The following is a 19,523-nucleotide window of genomic DNA, read 5'->3' as shown; positions in this document are numbered from 1 at the left end:
AAAAAATGTTACCATAATTTTATTATTAACAACATTACCAGGATCCTACTAAAGGTGCAGTCTAAAGATGTTTTCAATCCAAACGGGATCAAACCTTTCTGATGTTTTTGCTCTGTGTTCACATGTGATCATAATTTCACTTGCCCACATGGAGCTGTGTGCCAAACATTCCTTCCATGGTCAGAGAGCAGTTTGTTGATGCTCCAGCACAGCGTGGGAACTTCCAGAGATTTTCATTGGAACGCATCATCGCCAAGAGTCACCTCAGTTTATGTAAAAACTCTTTAATTGGCAGATTTTAATAAGAAAACTATTCACATTTACAAACAGTAGTTAACAATGTTAAATAAAATGCAAATGCTACATTCTGCTGAACTAAAGAATCCATGTTTTACTAAGTGCAATTAAAGAGGTCACATAAACATGCTCTAATAATTTATCTTGATCACTAACACATAAAGGGACAAAACATGGAAAAGGTTTATAAATACACACCAACCAACATTTTAGGTTGGCTGCTGTGCTCCCCATGCAGTCAGATCCCTGAAAGACAGAAGGAAAGTGCCTGTCAGGCATCCTGGGTTACAAAAAACATCAGTCAATTCATCATATGATAAATTAAAATGAACGTGATAATTTCCAATCAGATGAGAAATATTTTTTGAAGTGCAATTTTGTTTAAAGACACATCACAACCCATTTAATTTATGGTTTTGATCATGTGTGGTTTTAATTTCCTTTTTATTTGTTTAGTTTGTTTTTGGGGGGAATACTTAAAAGATCTCAGTTTATCTTTGACAGGGCAAACTTGCATTATTATGCTATTATCAATATATTATTTGAAAATGGTCTCAAAACAATATTAGAGTTTATCTCAATAGTTACTGGGGCAATGTATCGACCAGGAAATGTGTTACCATGACAATCTTAATTCTGAGTAAAACTTGAAACTATTTCATAAAGTCAGCCAGACTTCAACGTTTGCAGTGACAAATTTTTCTTGGGTCATCACGGTTTACATTTACAGAGGCTCTGTCTCTCTGCATATGTTGTAATGTGATTTGATAAAAGTCAGTAAACAACTGAAGCAGCACAGCAAGAAGAGAGGAAGTCATAGAGGCTGCATGAATCCAACATGAAGGTACTCTGTTCAGATGATAAAAGAATTAGCTAAATTCCACTTTATGCTTTACATGCTGAATGCTACGCATCGTAAAACATCCTCCTGAACACACCACCCCCATCAGGGAAACCCGGTGGTGGCAGCATCATGCTGCAGGGAATCAAAACTATAACTGGAGTAAAATGTGACTTTATTAACTGCTAGCCTGGAGGGGCTCAATAGAAATGCACAACACACTTTTTTAAAAACAAGTTTTGTAAAACCTTTTGAAAGTCGCATATCGTTTTCCTTCCTCTTCACAGGTTGTGCTGTTCCGCCACATAAACTCACAGTAAGATACACTGAAGTTTGTGGTTGCAGCATGAATGTAAAAAAAAGCTCAGGAAGTAGGCATAGTTTTGCGTCGTTTTCTATATAAATACCTATCTTACTTTGCCAAACATGACCCTCTAAACAATAAACCAACTAAACAACCTAAAGAAGTTTTTATTGCTCAATGTTCCTGGTGTTGAAAGTTTTGTTCCTCTCCTCCCCCACAGAGGTGGCCGTGAAAGCGATCAGTGTGACTGACAGTCTCAAAGCTCGTCAACAAAACCGAGGACTTAGTGGCTAATAGGCTGATGACAGCCAGATAACAGCATTAAAACACATTTCAGATACTATTAGAGGTACTATCTGAAGGCTGCGTCACATAAAGATCCAAGTGATTAAGAAATCCAGAATTCAAAGTTCATTGCATGACACAAAAACAAGAGACAGTGTGTGAAACTAGAAGTGAAAACCTGAAGGTACAATGTGATCCTTGGTTAGTCAAACACTGGTGTGGCTTCTTCCACTTGGAAAAAAAAAGATGATACCAGAGATACACACATCCAGGTTTATATTGGACTGTTGTGACTTCATAAGCACAAACCTTTAAAGTGTTTTATAGAGTTTTCATGTTATAGATCGAACCAAAGTGGCACATTATTGTGGAACAGAAGGACAATGAGACTTTCACACCTGATAGTCCTGTAGACTCGGTTTGATTGGTGATCAAAGTTGCAACATTTGTTTCTGCTGCTATAATTCTCTTTCACACTGAAAAACCTGTTCACCTCCACACCTGTGGTGGCGCTGCACCAAAAACCGCTGAAGGAAACGATATGAAAACCTTTGAAGGAGACACAGAGAACAACTTCCTTCTTCACAAAATGTAAACAAACATGGAGTGACATCAGATTTCACCGGTTGGATTTCTCCCAGTGGATCCACACTCACATGTTTGTTTTGGTTGTATTTACCCAGAATGCCCTACACTGTAGTCCGCTTCCTGCGTTTGGAGCGGTCTCCGCTGGTCACATATGCATTCGACCTTGACCAGAGTACATTTGAACCAGAGACCTGGGTCTGTGGGCGAACCAGAGTTCACCGTTTGGTCCTCATCACAGTTTGATCATCTATTCTCAGCTCCGTAAAACAAACTGGGCTTTCTAGGCAGATGAACTAAAGTTCAATTACAGCAGATCACCCTTAGTTTTTTCTTTTCAAACAAATACAAATCTAAAAAGTGTGGCATGCACTTTCAACTAATGAGGGAGTATTTCATGAAAGCCCGTTTCATTTCAGTTTTGCACAAAAAAAAAAAAAAGAAAAATCTCTGTCAGACAAAATGGAGAGCATCTGTAACTCAGTTTGCAGCTGGTCAGTTAATCTTTGCAGTGGGATTCAGGTCTGGACTTTGACTGGACCGTGCTAACACATGAGTTCTCAGGTCTAGATCTTTACATTGGTCTTTAGGCTCCATCTTCATCTCTCATCAACTCTAACCAGCAGGGGGAAAAAAATCATCCCACAGCATGATGCTGCCACCACTATGTTTCAGGAAAAAAATGTTGTGTTCAGGGTATCATGGTAAAATTTATTATGCGCTCCTATTTTTGACTAATCTCATAAAATACATTGAAGCTTGTGATTGCATTTTAACAAAATGGCTTGCGAACGTCGATAGAAGGCAGAAAACAGGTGAATCTCCAACTCGACCACTAGATGTCAGTAACTGTTACTCTGATACTTCCCATTTCAGACAACAAAACCAAGTTTTCAAGCTTTCATTGATCAATCAGCTAATTGAAGGTGTTTTTTACCTGCAGAGTCGCAGAGAGTCAGGTCTGCTTTATGGGGCTCCATGGAGACGGATCCTGCTGCATGGCGAGAGTCTGATTCACAAACCTCAGCATCCCGGTCAGTGAACTCATGTCCACCTCTCCCTCGTCCTCTCCCATCAGAGTCCCCTCCGACTCCCTCCTGGACTCAGTGAGCGGCTGGTAATCCCCCTGCCGTCCCACCGGTGCCTCTGCGTGGACGTCTGCATCGTTGGGTTTGTCCCCCAAGTACGTGAGCGGGTCGAACGAGGCATTGGACGTCGCCGAGGCCTCGGTGGTGCTGAGGCCCCGCCAGCTTTGGTCAGCCGACCCTGGGAACGTCGAACCAGACGCAGAGGAAGAGTCCCACAGCTCCCTGATCAGCGCCCCCCTAAGGTTGTGAGGGAAGTCCGTAGAGGAGTGTAAGCTGGCGCTCTGAGGCCAGTCGTGTGTCGGGGAGCACAGGGGCGCCGGGTGAGAGCGTGGAGACAAGTGGATGGAGGCCGGTAGGAGTCTGAAGGAAGGAAGAGACGGCTGAGAGGAGAAGGAGGGCTCCGGAGGCTCAGTGACGGAGGCAGAGTGGCTGCAGAGGCTCTTTCTCTCTGCTGCTCGTCCCAGACTGGAGATCCGAGCCTGGAGGCGGGTCACCTCTGACTCCTGCATAGGAGGAAAACCAGCAAGAAACACGTTGAAACAAGAGGAACAGTCAAAGGCTTCCTGCAGGTTTCAGAAAGTCATATATAAGACTTCTTATGCCACCTTGAATGAAACTTAAGACAAAAAAACCCTAGAAATATAAGAGGTAATTGTAATATTGAGGTGAGGATACAACTCTTTTACAATCAAATGTAGCAAAGACTGAAATTTCTGGAGTTTGTGGCTTTGAGCTTCTCATTCTGCATAATAAGCTTAAACTTAAAGGGTCAGTATTATTTGTTTTCCAGGCACAGAGTGCCATTTTATGATGCAGTCAAAAAACTATTTTGCCTTCAGCTGTTATTAAAAATACCAGATATATCAAAAATGACAAAAATGACTTAAATTTGAATTTATATAGTAACACCTTAAAATTGGGCCTCTGATTTTTTTAAAACTCCTCAACTCTCTGAAACTCCACCTTCAGAAAGTCAACACAACATGACTCCTCTAATAAAACTTTAACATTTTTTATCAGCATAGCACTGACGTAGCTCATGGTAAGATGTATGTGATTAATGTATTTAAGTCACTGTTTTTTTATTTTTATTTTTAAATGATTTTAAGACTTGTTAAGGAAGCGCAGGCAGCCGGTGAACCATGCGGTTCTGGGATAAAACGTACCTTGATGAGCAGCGAATCGACGGACATCTCTGCAGACTTCTCCGAGGCTTGGAGCCGAGTTTGGAGCTGGGAAACCTGCGCTCGGCTTTGCTGAAGCTGCGCGGAGAGCAGCTCCAGCTGCGCATGGAGGTGGCTGCTCTGGACTCTGGTCTGCTCACACAGAACCCTGCTGTCCTCCAGCTCGGTTCTGCTCTGCAGCAGCTGCGCCTGGCTCTGGTCCAGCTGCGCCTGCAGGTGGCTGGCCTGGCTGTGGCTGTAGTCCAGCTCGATCTCGGCCTGGTCCAGCTGGGCTTTGACCCGGCTGCACTGCGCCCTGGCCTCCTCCAGCTGGGCCTGGCTCTGCTGGAGCGTGGCGGTGAGCTGCTCCTGGGACGAGCGCATGGTGGAGGAGATCTGTTCCGACACTTTGAGGAGCTGGCCCCGCGTTTGCTGCAGAGACTCCAGCTGCAGGACGACGGAGAGCAGCACGGTCAGGACACAGGGTCTCACAAAAGCATTCACACAGCATCCAACATCCCTTTACAGATTAATGCATATTCATGTGATAAAAAGGCCTAATCAAAGCCCAGATCAGAATTTGAATGAGAATCACAGTCATTATGCTCTAAAGCCGATCTGACGAAGACTAAGCAAAGCTGGTAGAGGCACACCTCCATAGGACTGGAGTATTATTTTATTTTTTATTAAATCATGTAAATTATGTCAATATCTACTTTAAGAAATGTCCTAATGGTGTTTTGCACTCCAGTTTCTCTTTATCTAGAATTATTTCTCTATTAAATTTGAAATGTTACATAACCAGGTAATAAGGTGAATGTAAATGAAGACAAAAAAAAAGAAAAAAAAATGTGAATCATTTTCCTGTTAGGCAATACTGTGCATTAGTGAATTACATAAAACCCCAGCAGAAAAACATAATGTCAGAAGGTTTCCCTTGGGTAAAAACACCAAGAACAGGAATAGAGATGAGACAGAACAGCAGCGTGTGAGGAACAACGGTGACACCGGAGTCACTGCAAACCCACAGCAGCTGTTCTAACACAGACCAACAGGAAACACACGGACTGATGAGGCAGAGACTGAAATTCTCATGAAAAACCGCCGTCATGTCTTCCAGGTGACGAGACAATTTCCAAATCTCAAGCATGAAATCCTGACTTCAGTCAGAGGAGAATGTGACCCATGTTATCTCATTGCTACCATAAAAAAAAACAAAAAAAAAACACAGTTGATGGTGTTTGGCCCCCAGGCGGTGGGGGACCAAACCGCCCCACATCTACAGGGAGGAGATAAAACAGCTCAGTCCTGACAGGTGTCTAGTTTTTCACCTGGATAACTTCTTAAAGGGGCAGCATTATGTATTCTCCAGCCACATCCTGCCATTTTATAGCACAATGAAGTAACTATGTTAACTTCAGTTGTTATAAAAATGCTATATACATCAAATGACTTAAAAGAAATTTGACGGCGTGATTAAATGCCTTGAAATTGGGCCTCTGTCTCTTTAAAAACCCCTGCTCTTCCTGGCTCCTCTATTAACCCTTTAACAATATTTTTTTAACCAGCATTGCTCTGATAAGTAGCTCCTATAATAAGCTCAACAGCAGGTGTCTGCCAATTCCTCCTGGCTAGTCTGAAGGAGCTGAGTTGCAGAGTTTTGAGGGAGGGTTGCGACGCTAGGTCCACCCAGGCGTTTTGCACAGCTGAATGGTTGCCACGGGAGATTAAAGGATTTCTCAAGCAAACATGAAAGAATCAAAGTAACACTACAGGTATGTTTCTGACGAGGGAATAACGTTATTACATGATGTAAAGCTAAAAAAAGTTGATTTTATAAAATACTGCCCCTTTAAGCTGTAACATGACAAGAACAGTCCTGTTCTTGTCATGTTTTGTGTAACTGACTGAATGTCTTCAGAAATAAATAGAAATGTCCAACATTTAAATTAGCAGGATCTTCTAAAGTAATTTAACAAAAACAATTGTTATTTCAACATAGATATTTTAATTCTAAAGAACAAAGCAGAAAACACTCTTTTTAAACAGAGCGTGTTGAGGTGCAGCGTGTGCAGTAACTTTGGTGTTTTGTTTTGTTAAATTTAAACTGTTGTTTATGTAGTCAAGCTGTTTGTATGTGTATTTACTGTTTGTTTGGGCAGCTGCTACTATGCAGTGTACACCCTCGAGTCTGTGATAAGTGTCCCCTAGGGGACAGTAAAGTATATTCCCTTCTCTGGTGTCAGGAGGGAGGAGGTGGTGGAGGTAGAGGAGGTGTACCTCTTTACTGTGCTGCTCCTTCTCCAGTTCCAGCTCCTGCTCCAGAGCAGAGAGCGTGCTCTGCAGCCGCTCCTCCTCCTGCAGCCACCCAGACTCCTTTCGAAGTAGCTCCTCCACTACGCTGCGCAGCTGGGTCTCCTGCAAAAACACACACATACACACACACACCACAATCATAAACGCAACACGAAGGCAGCTGAAGGGAATGGAAAAATGACTCATTCTCAAACTATTCCAGTAAATCCCAGGGAAACCAACAGCTAACAGTCCCAGAAGTCAGAGCAACATGTGGCTTCACCGTCTCCCTGATCTGCAGCTTGGTGGCGTCCAGCTCTCTGCTCAGAGCGTCACGGTCACGCCGACTCGCTTCCAGTTCGTCCAGGGCCTTCTGAAGCCGTTGCTTACACTCAGACAGCTGCTGGCTGAGCTCCTCTGTCTCCTAACAGCACAGAAACAGGAGCAGACAGGAAGATCCAGCAAATCTCAGTAACTATATAAATTAGTGATGCCCATCGTGTTTCCACGGGAACTTGTCTCCTCACTTCTATCAAAACAAAAGCTGCATGTTTGGGAAGTTCTGACTGGGATGTTTGAACTGTATACTGTGCTATGCAAAGTTTTTACATCCACTGACATTTTGTCAAATTACAATCCCAGACTTATCAGAAGTGGAATGAAAATGATGTGTGTCATTTTAACTAATAAAGATCTTAAAAGTGTTTTTATGTTCAAAAGCCCTGAGTGAAAGTCTCAGTTACAGCTGACTGTTTGGTGTTTCTAAAGTGACAGACAGGTGGAAATGGGCAGCAAACACATGAATGATGCAAAAAACAACAACACATAATCACAAGAAAAAAAACTAATTCCACAGAAAAACAATGCAAACAACGAATGCTGCAACCACATGAAATAGACAGAAAGTGAAAATGCTGTAAATAGAAACAAGAACAGCAAGAATGAAATGCGGCAAACTCGCTCCACAAAATGGAAGAGCTCCAGACCACTGGGGGAGTCTGGACTGGGTGACACAACCTACATAAATATGCTACTGTTGAAAAATGACATCAAGCATAATGCACCTTTTCTTTCTTCCTCCTAATTCTCCTGGACATCCTGTTAAATCTTGACATCGGTCTTTACTGAGGGTCTGCTCCTGTATGATTTGGTGGTCGACTCCCCCTAGTGGTCTGGAGAAAAACTGCTCTATGGAACGAGTTTGCAGAGTTTCATACTTGCTGCCTCTGCTGTATTTATGCCAGTTTCCCTTTTTCTTTTGCTTCCTGTGTTTGCAGCATTTTGCATTAGTTTTGTGCTCATGTGTTTGGGAGTTTGCATCATTTCTGTGTTTCGGATCGATCATCCGCTAGAACGGGAAATGAGTCGGGTTTAGACGAGCCTGAGAGAAGTTAGTTTAACTGTACTGGAATGAAGTTGTCATTATAAATGTAATTTAAATTAATTCATATTCTTTTTGTATAAAAAGGAACAACATTTATTATAAAACCAGCAAAAATGTACTTTTCAAATTACCTTTATATGTTTTTTTGTTTTTTTCTTCCCTAAAGTCTCTGGATGGAAACTTGAGGCTAAAACGAATAAAAAGCAGAGGACAGGACAGGTTCTCTGACCTTGGCATTTCTTTGCGTTAGCTCCTGCTGCAGGACCTCCACCTTCCTGTCCATCTCCAGCTTGTGCTCCCTGATGGCTTCGTCCAACTGGCTGAGCTGAGGGGGACACGGCAGTGAGGACAGCTGGTAGATGAGACAAACGTTTAATGGCGGTGATTGAAGATGTGCTGCACCAGCTTGGCTCTCTGCTGGAGCTCCTCCTGTCTTTCTTTCAGGGCGTTGTCCATGTCCAAGACCTCATGAGTTCTCTCCTCCAACTCCCTCTGGGTCTCACTGAAAATTCACACACACACACACACACACACACACACACACACACACACACACACACACACACACACACACACACACACACACACACACACACACACACAGTTTTTAAGCATTTATAAGCATTGATGGACAATTTGCATTGTTTTCCATAGATGTTCAGAGCAGCAGACTTGCTGATGCGATCTTCTGTTCGTGTCGTGCACAGAGGGATTTTTCCACACGTGGACTTCCCCTCACCTCAGCCTCACGCCCAGTTTGTCCACCTGGGCTTGCCGTTGGTCAGAGACGGTCTGGGTCCTCTGTAGGTCGTCCTGCAGCTCCTGTACCCGCTCCACGGTGTCGTCCAGCTCCGCCTGCACAGAGCGCAGCTCGCCCTCCAGGACCTTTACTCTCTGCATGCTGCAGAGCCGCTCCTCCTCACAGCGATGGAGCTTCTCCTCAAGTTCCTCAACTGGAGGAAGATGAGAGTTGATAAAGGACAAAGATAAGGCTGACAGAGGACATGCTGAAAACATCGTCCCGTTTTTTTTCCAAACTGATCCTGAATGTCTAACCTTTGGAGGTCTTGCTGATGACTTGGCTCTGGGTGTGCTGCAGGTTCTGCTCCAAGCCGATGATCTGCTCTGCCTTTGCAGCCACTTGGCTCCTCAGGTGCTCCAGCTCCACCTCCAGCTTTTCCATCTTCAATCTGAGATGACTGCCCAGACATATAAAGCAGAACATGAGGTAAAGTTTCAAGCTTTAACTGAAAGCATAGCTCTAAAACCAACAGAGAAAGGCTTGTGTATTTTGTCCTACAAGAGAAGCAAAACCGTTCACAAACAGAAGCTGGAATGAACTAAACAGACCAACGTCTGAGTGGGACTTATGCTTATCATGATGTGGTTTTTGCTATATTACAAAAGTTACACATCATAATGTCATTTTAATGTATTCTAGAGTGTTAGAATGAGTATTTTATTAGAGGGATGATACAGAAAACAGGTAGTATGAGGAGCTTTGTGTGATCCTAGCTCCTCTGTCTGGGACCTGATGGATTTGGAGAGTTGTGTGTTCTGTTCGGTCGTCTCCTGTAGGTTTCTCTCCGCAGCCTGGGCCTCCAGGCCTCTGCTCCGGACCTCATCTTGTAGAGAAGCCCACGTTCGCTCCAGCTGCTGCTCCAAACCAGACACCTGGAACAGACAGCACAAAGTCAGCTGTTGACTGGAAAAACACGGCCAGGAAAGTGTTTTTCTATTACCTACATAATGAGATTCAAAAGTGGAAAAAGTGGTGAGTTTTGACAGATTAAAGGGCCAGTGTTGCGTATTTTCTAGCAACACTGAGCCATTTTACAGCACAATCAAGTAACTATGTCACCTTCAGTTGTTATAAAAATGTTGTATACATTTAAAATATTATTTGAATTTGACTTTATAATTTAACACTTTAAAATTGGGCCTCTGTCTCTTTAAAAACTCCTGATCTTTCTGAAATTCTGCCTTCAGGAAGTCACCCAAACATGGCTCCTCCATTAACTCTTTAACAACGTTGTACTGACCAGCTCAGCTGATGAACAATTCCATAGGTGTTTGCTAATTGCTGCTGGCTAGTCTGAAGGAGCTGGATGGAGCCTTCCAGGGGCTGCTCTGTGAGGCGGAAGCTTGGAAACTGCAGGTAGGAGGAGGAGCTGCACCTCCAAGGTGGAGCTGGGTCATTTGCAGTCGAAAATCCAAAATTCCTCAAATTCTTCTAGGTACTCCTGAGCTTCTAACACAGCTCTGTGATGTGTGTGTGTGTGTGTGTGTGTGTGTGTGTGTGTGTGTGTGTGTGTGTCAGCCTCGCCTGTCTTTGCAGATGGCTCTGGCTCTCCTCCAGCTCAGAGACCCGAGCCGTGCTCTCGGTCAGCATGGTCTGCTGCTGCTGCAGAGACTCCTGCAGCTGCAGGTTCTGCTCACTGGAGCTCTGACAGACCAGGCTGGTGCTGTGCAGCTTCTCCTGCAGACAAGACATCTGAAAAAGCAACAAGGAGAGAAGACAGGGGTGTGTGTTTAACTGCCTTGTGCCCTGATAAACCAGCTGACAGACGTTTTCAGTGTGGACCTTTTCATTCTTCCTCTGCAGCTCCGTCTCATGGTTCCTCTTCAGCTCCTCCATTTGCTGCAGGTACGAGTTCAGCTCCTCTTTGCACACCGACAGGCAGGATTGCAGCTCAGATATCTGAGCAGTGGAGAAACACACAGCAGGTTATCTATGGTGGATACAACATCGTTTTACTCGTGGCTCCTGTAAATTAGAAAACATTCACTTCTGAACACATGAACTAGAATCCTGTAGATGCACCTGTCAGATGGATGGATGAAGAAATGAACAAATGGAAACTCTTAGACATCCTAACAGGGAATACGATTTAGAAATTTAGATTTTCTTTCATATTGACCCAGACATAAAAAAAAGAAATCCTATACATACTTCTTGTGACTTTTCCATTTTGTGTTCTGTACAAACCATGGTGGCAGAGTGAGAAGCCTGATCTTTGAAACTCTGCAGCATCTCCTGGTTGCGTCGAACTTTGACCTGCTTCTCCTGGATTGAGGAAACAGAACGTTACACCAACGTATAAACTCCTCTGTCCAGTCCTGTATGGGGATGGAACCGACATGCTGCCTTGCCTCTGTGAGCCGATCCACAGAGGTCTGCAGCAGCAGCGCAGCTTTCTGAGCCTTGTCCCGCTCCATCTGAACAGAACCCAGCTGCTGTTCCAGTTCCAACATCTGGGTCAGGCTCTCCTCCACAGACAGCTGCAGCTACATGAAGTCACAGAGCCGCTGTTAGCTTAGCTGATGCTGCTGCCAAAGGAGCTGATGAGTTCATGTTACCATTTCTATCCTATGCTGTTGCTCAGCCAGCTGCTTAGAGTGAGTCTGTTTGCACTGATCCAGAGCCTTCTGGTGCTCCTTCTGCTTTCTGCTCATCAGACCCTGGTAGTGCTGAACGCTGCTGCTCTTCTCCTGTAATCAGATCAGAACCCGAGTCTCTAGCTGCCTCTCCATTACAAATACAATACAAATCTTTGTATCTATCCTGCTAATGACGAAAAACCATTGGCAACTGCGGTATTTCCATTAAGAAATGATATTAATTTGTGAAGAAGCTTGTTCGCGTAATAAGTCATTAAAACTCGCGAAGCAGTGACTGATGTAAACACTTACATGAGATATATTCAGAATTCAGCCAGTGAGAGGAGATGTCTTATTCAGCCTTTGGAACCATAAGCCCCGCCTACTTGGGCATTTTGGGGAGACTGTAGTCTATGACTTTACAGAAGACTTAGATTCAACACATTGGAATGACACAAAACTTTTTATGAACTGTGTGATGCTGTTGAGAGAACTGGTGGAGCCAGCTGCACATTGTCTGGGAAAAAAAGCAAGCCATCATCCTCCTATTACTTCCTGTCGTCTTCTTCGACGTTTTCGCCAGTAGTAACATGTGACACATATGATGTGGAAAAAAGTGTTTTTGTAGCAGTTTTGCGAATTCCGCCTATTTTGATACGGCTGAAAAAGAACAACACCTCATTCTGGCGCAAAAAACTTTTTATTGAAAACGTGATTTTTATTTTTTTTTCTAAATAGCCGTGTTTCCATTAAGCAAATGTATTTTCGTACTTTCAGCATGCACAATTTTATGGCTAATGGAAACGCAGCTTCAGGGGCACGGCTGATGAAGTTAAAGTAAAAAGGTTTGAGTGACTGTACCTTCAGCTCGTTTTCCAGCTCGGTGTTCTTCAGAGCGGCCAGACTGTATGCAGAGCTTTTTTCCTGCAGCTGTTTCTCCAGCGCAGCGACCCGAGCGCTTTTTCTTTTTAACTGATGTAAAGTAAAACAGGGAAAGAAAAAACATCTGACACGTGCATATTAAGAGAAAAAAATATATATTCTTCTTCTTTTTTTTATTTCCAGAACTCTCAACATTTTCCTGGCGTCTAATGTTTTAGAAAAGGGTCACCAGCATGTTCAAGTTTATTTTTAGACATGGGACAATAACTATTAACATTATATGTAAATGCATAAGATTATAGCTCAGTGGCTAAATTACATCTCTGGTCCCATTGACAGGCAGGATAATGGTAAATAAAAGGATTTAAAACACACACACACACACACACACACACACACACACACACACACACACACACACTGACACTACAGAATAAGAAATACATGAAACCATCTTAAAATCTACATATCTATACATATACTCAATGTTGATATTTTTGGCCAAAATATTTTTCCAAAAGCCACTTTTAAGTTGTTGTGTTTTTTTTTTTAAATGAGATGAGAAGTGAAAATAGGATTTTAGGGTTTTTATTCAACAGCTTTTATGTTCATTTATAAACCATTTCAACTGGTTGTTTTGATAACTGTTTTGCAAGCCAATGACAAAACATGTTATACAATATGTCATATGAGGTGTAATCATGGTGTAGTGTCTGATCATACAGATGGACTTTTTTTTTGGTAATGTTCAAGAGGAACATTTGGGACAAAAGACATCAAGTTTGAAAAACAAGTTTAGTCTATAGACTCCAGATGCAGTAGCAGACAGAGCACCACCAAGACCTAAACATGCCCATATCTAGGACATGGCTATGTGATGATGTTTACTTTGGGGAGTGTGTGTTGGCCAGAAGTCTGTAAAAGAGATGCTGTCCAGCGATCGGAGGGACTTCACTATGACTGGACCAAGATTTCCTTTGCGATTCGTTTGTGCTGACGTAGGCGGCTGTTTGTTACAAAACTTTGCTGTCCAGCCAAAGTCCAGAATTCTGCCTGAAGCATCACCACACCAGCATCTTCAAGACACTGACAGAATACACCACAGTGGTATCAAAGTATAACTTTGTACTTTCTAATATATATATATATATATATATATATAATTAGATTAAATTGTATTCTTTTCACAATCTGTTTCACTCGTTTAGATTGTGAATCCAAGAAAATGCTTAAATATTAGAAGTGTTGTACTATTTATAATGTTTTTGTTTTTGTTTTTTTGCCTTGGATAAAAATATTAGAATCACTGTCAGTATTTGCCCGTTTTGAGAAATACATAGCTACAGTTTTGGATAAATTAAGATGTAAATGAGATCGTTAGCATTACACATCACCGCTGTCGGCTTTCGGGCACCTTGTTCCTTAAAAGGAATGCCACCATCTACAGTGTATGTGCTGCTCAGATTTATATCTCTGACCATCTTTAGTGTCGCTCCAAAGGGCTGAGGAGTAACGGTGAGAAAGCATAGTGACCTCTTTCTGAGCGTCGGTGGCCTGACTGCCCCGCTCCAGCAGCTCCGTGTGGAGGTTCTGGTAGTGGGAGGCTCTCTGGGCCATGGAGCTCTGCAGGGAGGAGATCTCCTCCTGGGCTCTGCTCAGACGCTCGTGCAGACGCTCCTTCTGGCTCTGCTGTTTGAGCCGCTCGGCCTCCTTCACCTGCAGGACCCGCAGCAGCTGCTGGTAGCCCTCACCTGGAAGCAGTGGCACATGGTACGTTATCCAGAAAAACACCAACTATCCATGCTGGTGTCCCTTTGGAATACTGGGATGTAACTTTATCTTTTTGGTTATTATTCATTATTTATTGTTAGCAGGTAATTTGTATGTACAAATAACTCTAAAGGCGCTTTCGCACTGCACGGAACGGTACATCAGTATTGACCGGCATTAGTCCAGTTTTAACAGGCTGGTATCGGTCCAATACAAAAAACTGGGCTGATTTTAATAACCAATGTTAATTTTTCATCTGGTCATGTCGTATTTATTTGCTCATGTGATGCTGATGCGTTGTAGGATTGAGGTGTGTTTGAAACAGAGGAGCAATGCAGGTGGTGAAAATACACAACAATATTAATGTTGGATATTTATATTGGCACAAATTTTTAAATTCTAAAGGCAAGGATTTTTTAAAATTAGGTTACCGAAATCAAAGATTCTAGGAATTTCTACTTACCAACCATAACGTTCTATTTCACAGTCTAAGGAAGAATGTGGAAGTTTGATTCCATAAAACATAATATATTGTTCAAAGTTATTCATTAAGACGAGTGACGGGTCAACTGCTGCTAAAACGGGAACAGATTCATGAAACGGTTTGTCTACTGCTGTAAAATGGAGGAATCGATGCAACGGCATCAGAAAAAGAAGCTCTGAAGCTCAGCCTTACAGCTGATGAAGGATCTGGAGCCTACCTGGCTTCAGCTTCAGCAGATGTGCAGCTCCTGAATAGTCCACTGGGGGCAGCATGCATGGACTGGAGCAGATTGGTCCTGCAGGAGCCTTCAGAAATGAAAAAGCAAAAAAGAAGCCTGAGGCTCCCTTTCTTCAACAGGATCAGCAATCAAACACACAGTCGGGTTTGTTATTTTTAGACTGACTCCAGGATCAGGGTTTGGACACAGACACCAGAAACAAAACTCAGCCTGTGGGTGGGAGTGGAAAGCTGGCCCACCTCCTGCAGGTGCAGCAGAGCCAGGACGGCCTCCAGGGCGGACAGCTCAGCCTGGGTCTGGGTCATCTTCTGCTCCTGGTCACGGGTCAGCGTCCGCAGCTCCTCCACCTCCCTGCGCACGGAGGCCGCCTCCTTGCACTCGGCCCCCCGCTCTGAGAGCTGCTGCTCCAGCTGGGAGGCTCTGCGCACCGCCTGCTCCAGCTGGGCCTGGAGGAGAGCCGCAGCCGCTCCGCCCTGCCTCAGCTCCTCCTGCAGCTGGCTGCGTGGAAAACAAAACGCCGCCGGTGAAGCGCATGATGGGGAAAAGCAGCGCTGACAGCTTTCTTTATGTTTCTACTCAACAGAAGGCGCTCAGTACCTAACCGTTTGGCTCTGCTCAGCTCGCTCCTTTTCCAGCACAGAAAACTTCACCTCCAACTCCTGCTTTTCTCTGTTGGACTCCATCAGACTCTCCTTCAGCATAATCTCACTCTCCACCACCTCCAATGCCAAAATGACAAAACATCTCTGGTGTCAACAAGCAAGAAAAGGTTTTTAGTTGTCATAAAATGAGACAATTTTGAGTAAAAATTTACCTTTTGGAGTTTCATGGAAAATGTGTCTTTGTAATCATCGAAAGCTTCTTTGAGTTTCTCTGCATTTTGCAGAGCTTGGTTCCTCTGCTGCTCAGCTCTGAGAAGAGAGGCGAGTTTAGATCAGGGGGTTCCCAAACATGTAACCCCAAAGAGGATTAACTCACAGAAAATGAGACAAAATATTTAAAGCAACATCAACTTTTACAATGTCTTTTATCCTCTATTGATTAATTATTACATTTAGTTAGCAGAAATGCTACCTGATAGCTTTGATCGTAAATTCTGTGGCGAAAAATTTAATTACCAGATGACACAATTTTGTCATCACAATCCACTCTTTTGATTATAAGATGACGTATAATATTTAATATTAATCACATCAAAATGTATTTTATTCCGACAATTCTTCTGGTTCTTTGAAGCAGGCTGCTGGACGGTTCCTTGGTGTTTTTTGTTTTGTTTTTTTTCTTGTCAGAAACTTAAATTTCTTGCTTGCTAATCTGGCAGAAGACGCAAAGCAGCTTGACTGGCAGCCAATCAGACGATGAGCATTAGAAATAACGTTTAAATCAATTATTTTAACTTGTATTTTGTACTTAAAAAAAAAAGACTGAATAAAAGAAAACAAAAATGATGATGAAAATTTTAAGATTAAAAAATTTATGCGGCTAAATTGTTTTTCTCTAATCTTCTCTCCAACTTTCTGAGGCGCTCACAGCGCACCCTGTCGGCCCCCGAGGGGCCGCGACCCACACTTTGAAAAACACTGCCTGAGCTCAACAAAATACAATCAGGATCATAATTAACCCCTCGTTTACTTCCAGGTGGAAGCAGGTCTAAAACCACCACCTCTTTCCTGTCACTGTTCTGCTCTCCAGCTCCTCTCTCAGCGTCCTCAGTTCCTCGGTAACCGTGGCGACCACAGCCTCACTGTGAGCGGCAGCTTCCTGGCAGGACTCCGCCCTCAGCTCCGCTGCCCTATAAAACATGGACAATGGAAACTGCAGAGTTTAAACTAAGCAAGTCAGACATTAATGAATAAATGTGACAGATTATTTCTCTTACTATTGTGGCGTTTAGAAAATAAAAATAATTCGGGTAATTCTAGCTGACCTAAAACAAGAGAAGTTTGGTCTGATCTAACATCAGATGTGCATGTGTCTTTGTATTCAGTGTATGTAAACTTCTGATTTCCAGTGTATCAGAGATTTCTTTTATTAAAAATCTGAAAACGTCTTCTGAAAACTAGTGTTTTATAAGTGAAACGGAGCCTTTTCCAAACTCGAGGCCCATGGGCCAAAATTGGCCCATCATAGCCATTTCTGTGGCCCTCAAGAGTCTAGACTTTATTTGACAAGTCAAATCAAATCAGTTCTGATTTGAATAGTGTCAAATTATATCATTGTAGAAAACATGTTAAAATTATATTTAAAGGGTACTCATCAAATGCAGAAAAAGCATAGTGAGAATTGACAATAAATTCAATTCAATTCATGTAGTTTGATCGACACATTCTGACACAACTGCAAAGGGAGTTTGCATTCAAAGATTTGTGAATGTCCCTTCATGGCCCTTGTGGCTCAAAATGAAGATGAGTTTGACCCCCTGCATTAGAACAATGAGCTTACTTCAGTTCCTCAGTCTGAGCCTCCAGCTCAGCTTCCAGCTGATGGATGTGTTCGCTCATGGCCGCCATGCTGCTGCTAACCATGACCTTGGAGAGGCTGTGATGGACCTGCCAAAGAAAACACTAATGTATCACTGCAACCATGGAACTGAAGCACACTTCTCTTTTCTTTTATGCGAGTGTCTGCGTGAGGGGGGTTAGATGGGCTGGATGCATGTCCAACCTGCAGATCGGAAGCTTCTGGTTCAAACTGCAGGGCGTCCAGGTTGCTGCGGAACTGCTCATCTGTGATCAGGCAGGCGTTCTCCTGGCGAACACAGCCGCCTTTCTTTCTCGCAGCAGCAGACGCCATCCCTACAGGCTGGACACAGAGAGGCAGGAACATGGTATGGTTTGGTTTTAAAAAGGTCTGCAAGTTTTAATTTGTTTTAAAATCTAAAAATAGATATAAAATTGTGGTTCTTTAAAAAAAATTATAATACAAACATAAAAGATGAAAAAAACTTAACATTTTCAGTTCTACAGTTTTATTCAGGTGAACTAAGGGTTAAAAAAATGGCTTGTAGGCCCCTGGTCTTTAATATAAAATCTCAATAAAACAATATTTTGTCATAACTTTACAAAATGTGAAAAACTTCAACGTCAATATATAACTAGATACAAATCTTAAAATTGTTGTACATTTTCCTCCAATTTCTGCATAGTCACAGTAATTCACTGAGACGTAATTCTAGACCTCTGATCTTTACTCACCTCAGTTTCTGTCCCACACTCTGGTGGCAGAGCTCAGCTCCCTGGATCAGGCTGTGCAGGCCGAACACATCTTTGTTGAATTTCTCCTCGATGTCAAACATCAAAACAGAACCGCCTGACTGTCTTTCCTCAGCTTAAATAACGACCAGTGTTACTAAAGTTAACTTTATCTAGCTTTTTGTATGTCTACATGTCTAAAGTTGAAATAAAAAGATGCATCTCTTTGCAATTTTAAACGAACACTGTGCTGCCACTAAACGACGCTAACATGAATGTAAACAGAGGAGCTCTTCACACAAACAGGTGGTTAGCTAGTAAACATTAGCCTTGTTTTTTGTTATAAAAGCAGTTAATTAAACACCATACATCATTTCTGCTTCGTCTGAACTATTACCTTACATGACCGGAGGATAAGAAGGTAAAAGCATTTGTTTCTGAACTATATTTCAATAAATCTCTCGGGTTACTGGAAATCGAGGCAGAACGGTTTGTAATTTTAGTCTCCGCCCACATGCCAACAACGTACTTTATAATTGGATAGCTAAGCCATTCCGTCAGGTGATTGGTTGATATACAACAGCGTCCGCGAACAACGGCGCGTCTTGGGGTTGGGGTCGAGTCGTTTTCCTTTCGCCGTCACACAGTTATACGCAGAAATTGGGGAGGAGTGAAAGGTTTATTTTGAGGGAGTATTCCTTAACAGTCTGCGACAGACTGGCGACCTGTCCAGGGTGACCCCGCCTCTCGTCCGGAACATTAGCTGGAGATGGGCACCAGCAACCCTCCCGACTCCACTAAGGGACAAGGGTGTAAAGAAAATGGATGGATGGATATTCCTTAACAGTACACCAGCCAGAGACAGCACAGTGTCACAAAACCACAGCTCCACCATTACTTCTACTCCGATCTGTTTACATACAATTATACATGCTATGTATGCTTTTCTGACACTGGGATCATCAATCACTTTCAAAATCCCCTTTACTGCCTCAGCCCAAATATGTCTATCAGCCACATTGGGTGCACCCATTGCTCTTCTCTCCAGATGGCAAATGGCTCACACCCAAGGAGGGGAGTCCCACCCCTCTCTCCAAATTTTATGTTCTTAAAATCATACTTCTAAAAACTAATCACTTGTTTTTCCAGAAGCCTCTGCTTTTTAATAAAATATTAAAAAGCAAAATTACATTAAAGCTTGAGGTAAAAATGTTGCTTTTGACAGAAAACATTTCTCAACATGGACATGATACAGAAACCTTTCAAAGCGAGGTCAAAATCATGAGTTTTTAGATTTCAAAAGCAAATCCAATGCCTCAAATCCCAGAAATGCAA

The 19,523-nt window shown here is 42.8% G+C and overlaps 1 protein-coding gene across 2 annotated transcripts; it reads right to left on the bottom strand.

Moving 5' to 3' along the window:
• Positions 1-268: 268 nt before the first annotated feature.
• Positions 269-18,692, bottom strand: ccdc18 (coiled-coil domain containing 18). Of its 2 annotated transcripts, XM_015050119.1 has the most exons (26): positions 18,586-18,692; positions 18,192-18,242; positions 17,662-17,799; positions 17,440-17,546; positions 16,661-16,789; positions 15,812-15,908; positions 15,595-15,716; positions 15,237-15,495; positions 14,977-15,064; positions 14,039-14,256; positions 12,485-12,595; positions 11,603-11,734; positions 11,396-11,530; positions 11,232-11,309; positions 10,827-10,943; positions 10,569-10,736; positions 9,774-9,916; positions 9,299-9,441; positions 8,982-9,195; positions 8,645-8,744; positions 8,472-8,567; positions 7,142-7,282; positions 6,844-6,981; positions 4,567-5,010; positions 3,250-3,903; positions 269-543 (listed from the first exon to the last, which is right to left on the bottom strand). In XM_015050119.1, exons 3-25 carry the CDS (start codon positions 17,788-17,790, stop codon positions 3,268-3,270), a joined length of 3,945 nt encoding a protein of 1,314 aa, XP_014905605.1. In that variant the 5' UTR covers positions 17,791-17,799; positions 18,192-18,242; positions 18,586-18,692; the 3' UTR covers positions 269-543; positions 3,250-3,267. The 2 variants fall into 2 exon arrangements, with proteins under 2 accessions (XP_014905605.1, XP_014905606.1); XM_015050120.1 differs by lacking the exon at positions 18,192-18,242.
• Between the last annotated feature and the right edge of the window lie 831 nt (positions 18,693-19,523).

The sequence above is a fragment of the Poecilia latipinna genome, unplaced genomic scaffold (genome assembly GCF_001443285.1).
Source record: "Poecilia latipinna isolate Pla-1442-1.1 unplaced genomic scaffold, P_latipinna-1.0 Scaffold975, whole genome shotgun sequence".
In the NCBI taxonomy this organism is placed as follows: domain Eukaryota; kingdom Metazoa; phylum Chordata; class Actinopteri; order Cyprinodontiformes; family Poeciliidae; genus Poecilia; species Poecilia latipinna.
Note: the sequence above shows the minus strand (reverse complement) of the source record. Positions and strands in the feature narration are given on the sequence as shown.

Coding starts and splice junctions, on each gene's coding strand:
- ccdc18 (XM_015050119.1), bottom strand. CDS start 17,790: ATGGCGTCTGCTGCTGCGAGAAAGAAAGGCGGCTGTGTTCGCCAGGAG. Junction 11,310..11,395: donor CTGTGGATCGGCTCACAGAG/GCAAGGCAGCAT, acceptor TCCTCAATCCAG/GAGAAGCAGGTCAAAGTTCG. Junction 10,944..11,231: donor CTTCTCACTCTGCCACCATG/GTTTGTACAGAA, acceptor TCCACTGCTCAG/ATATCTGAGCTGCAATCCTG.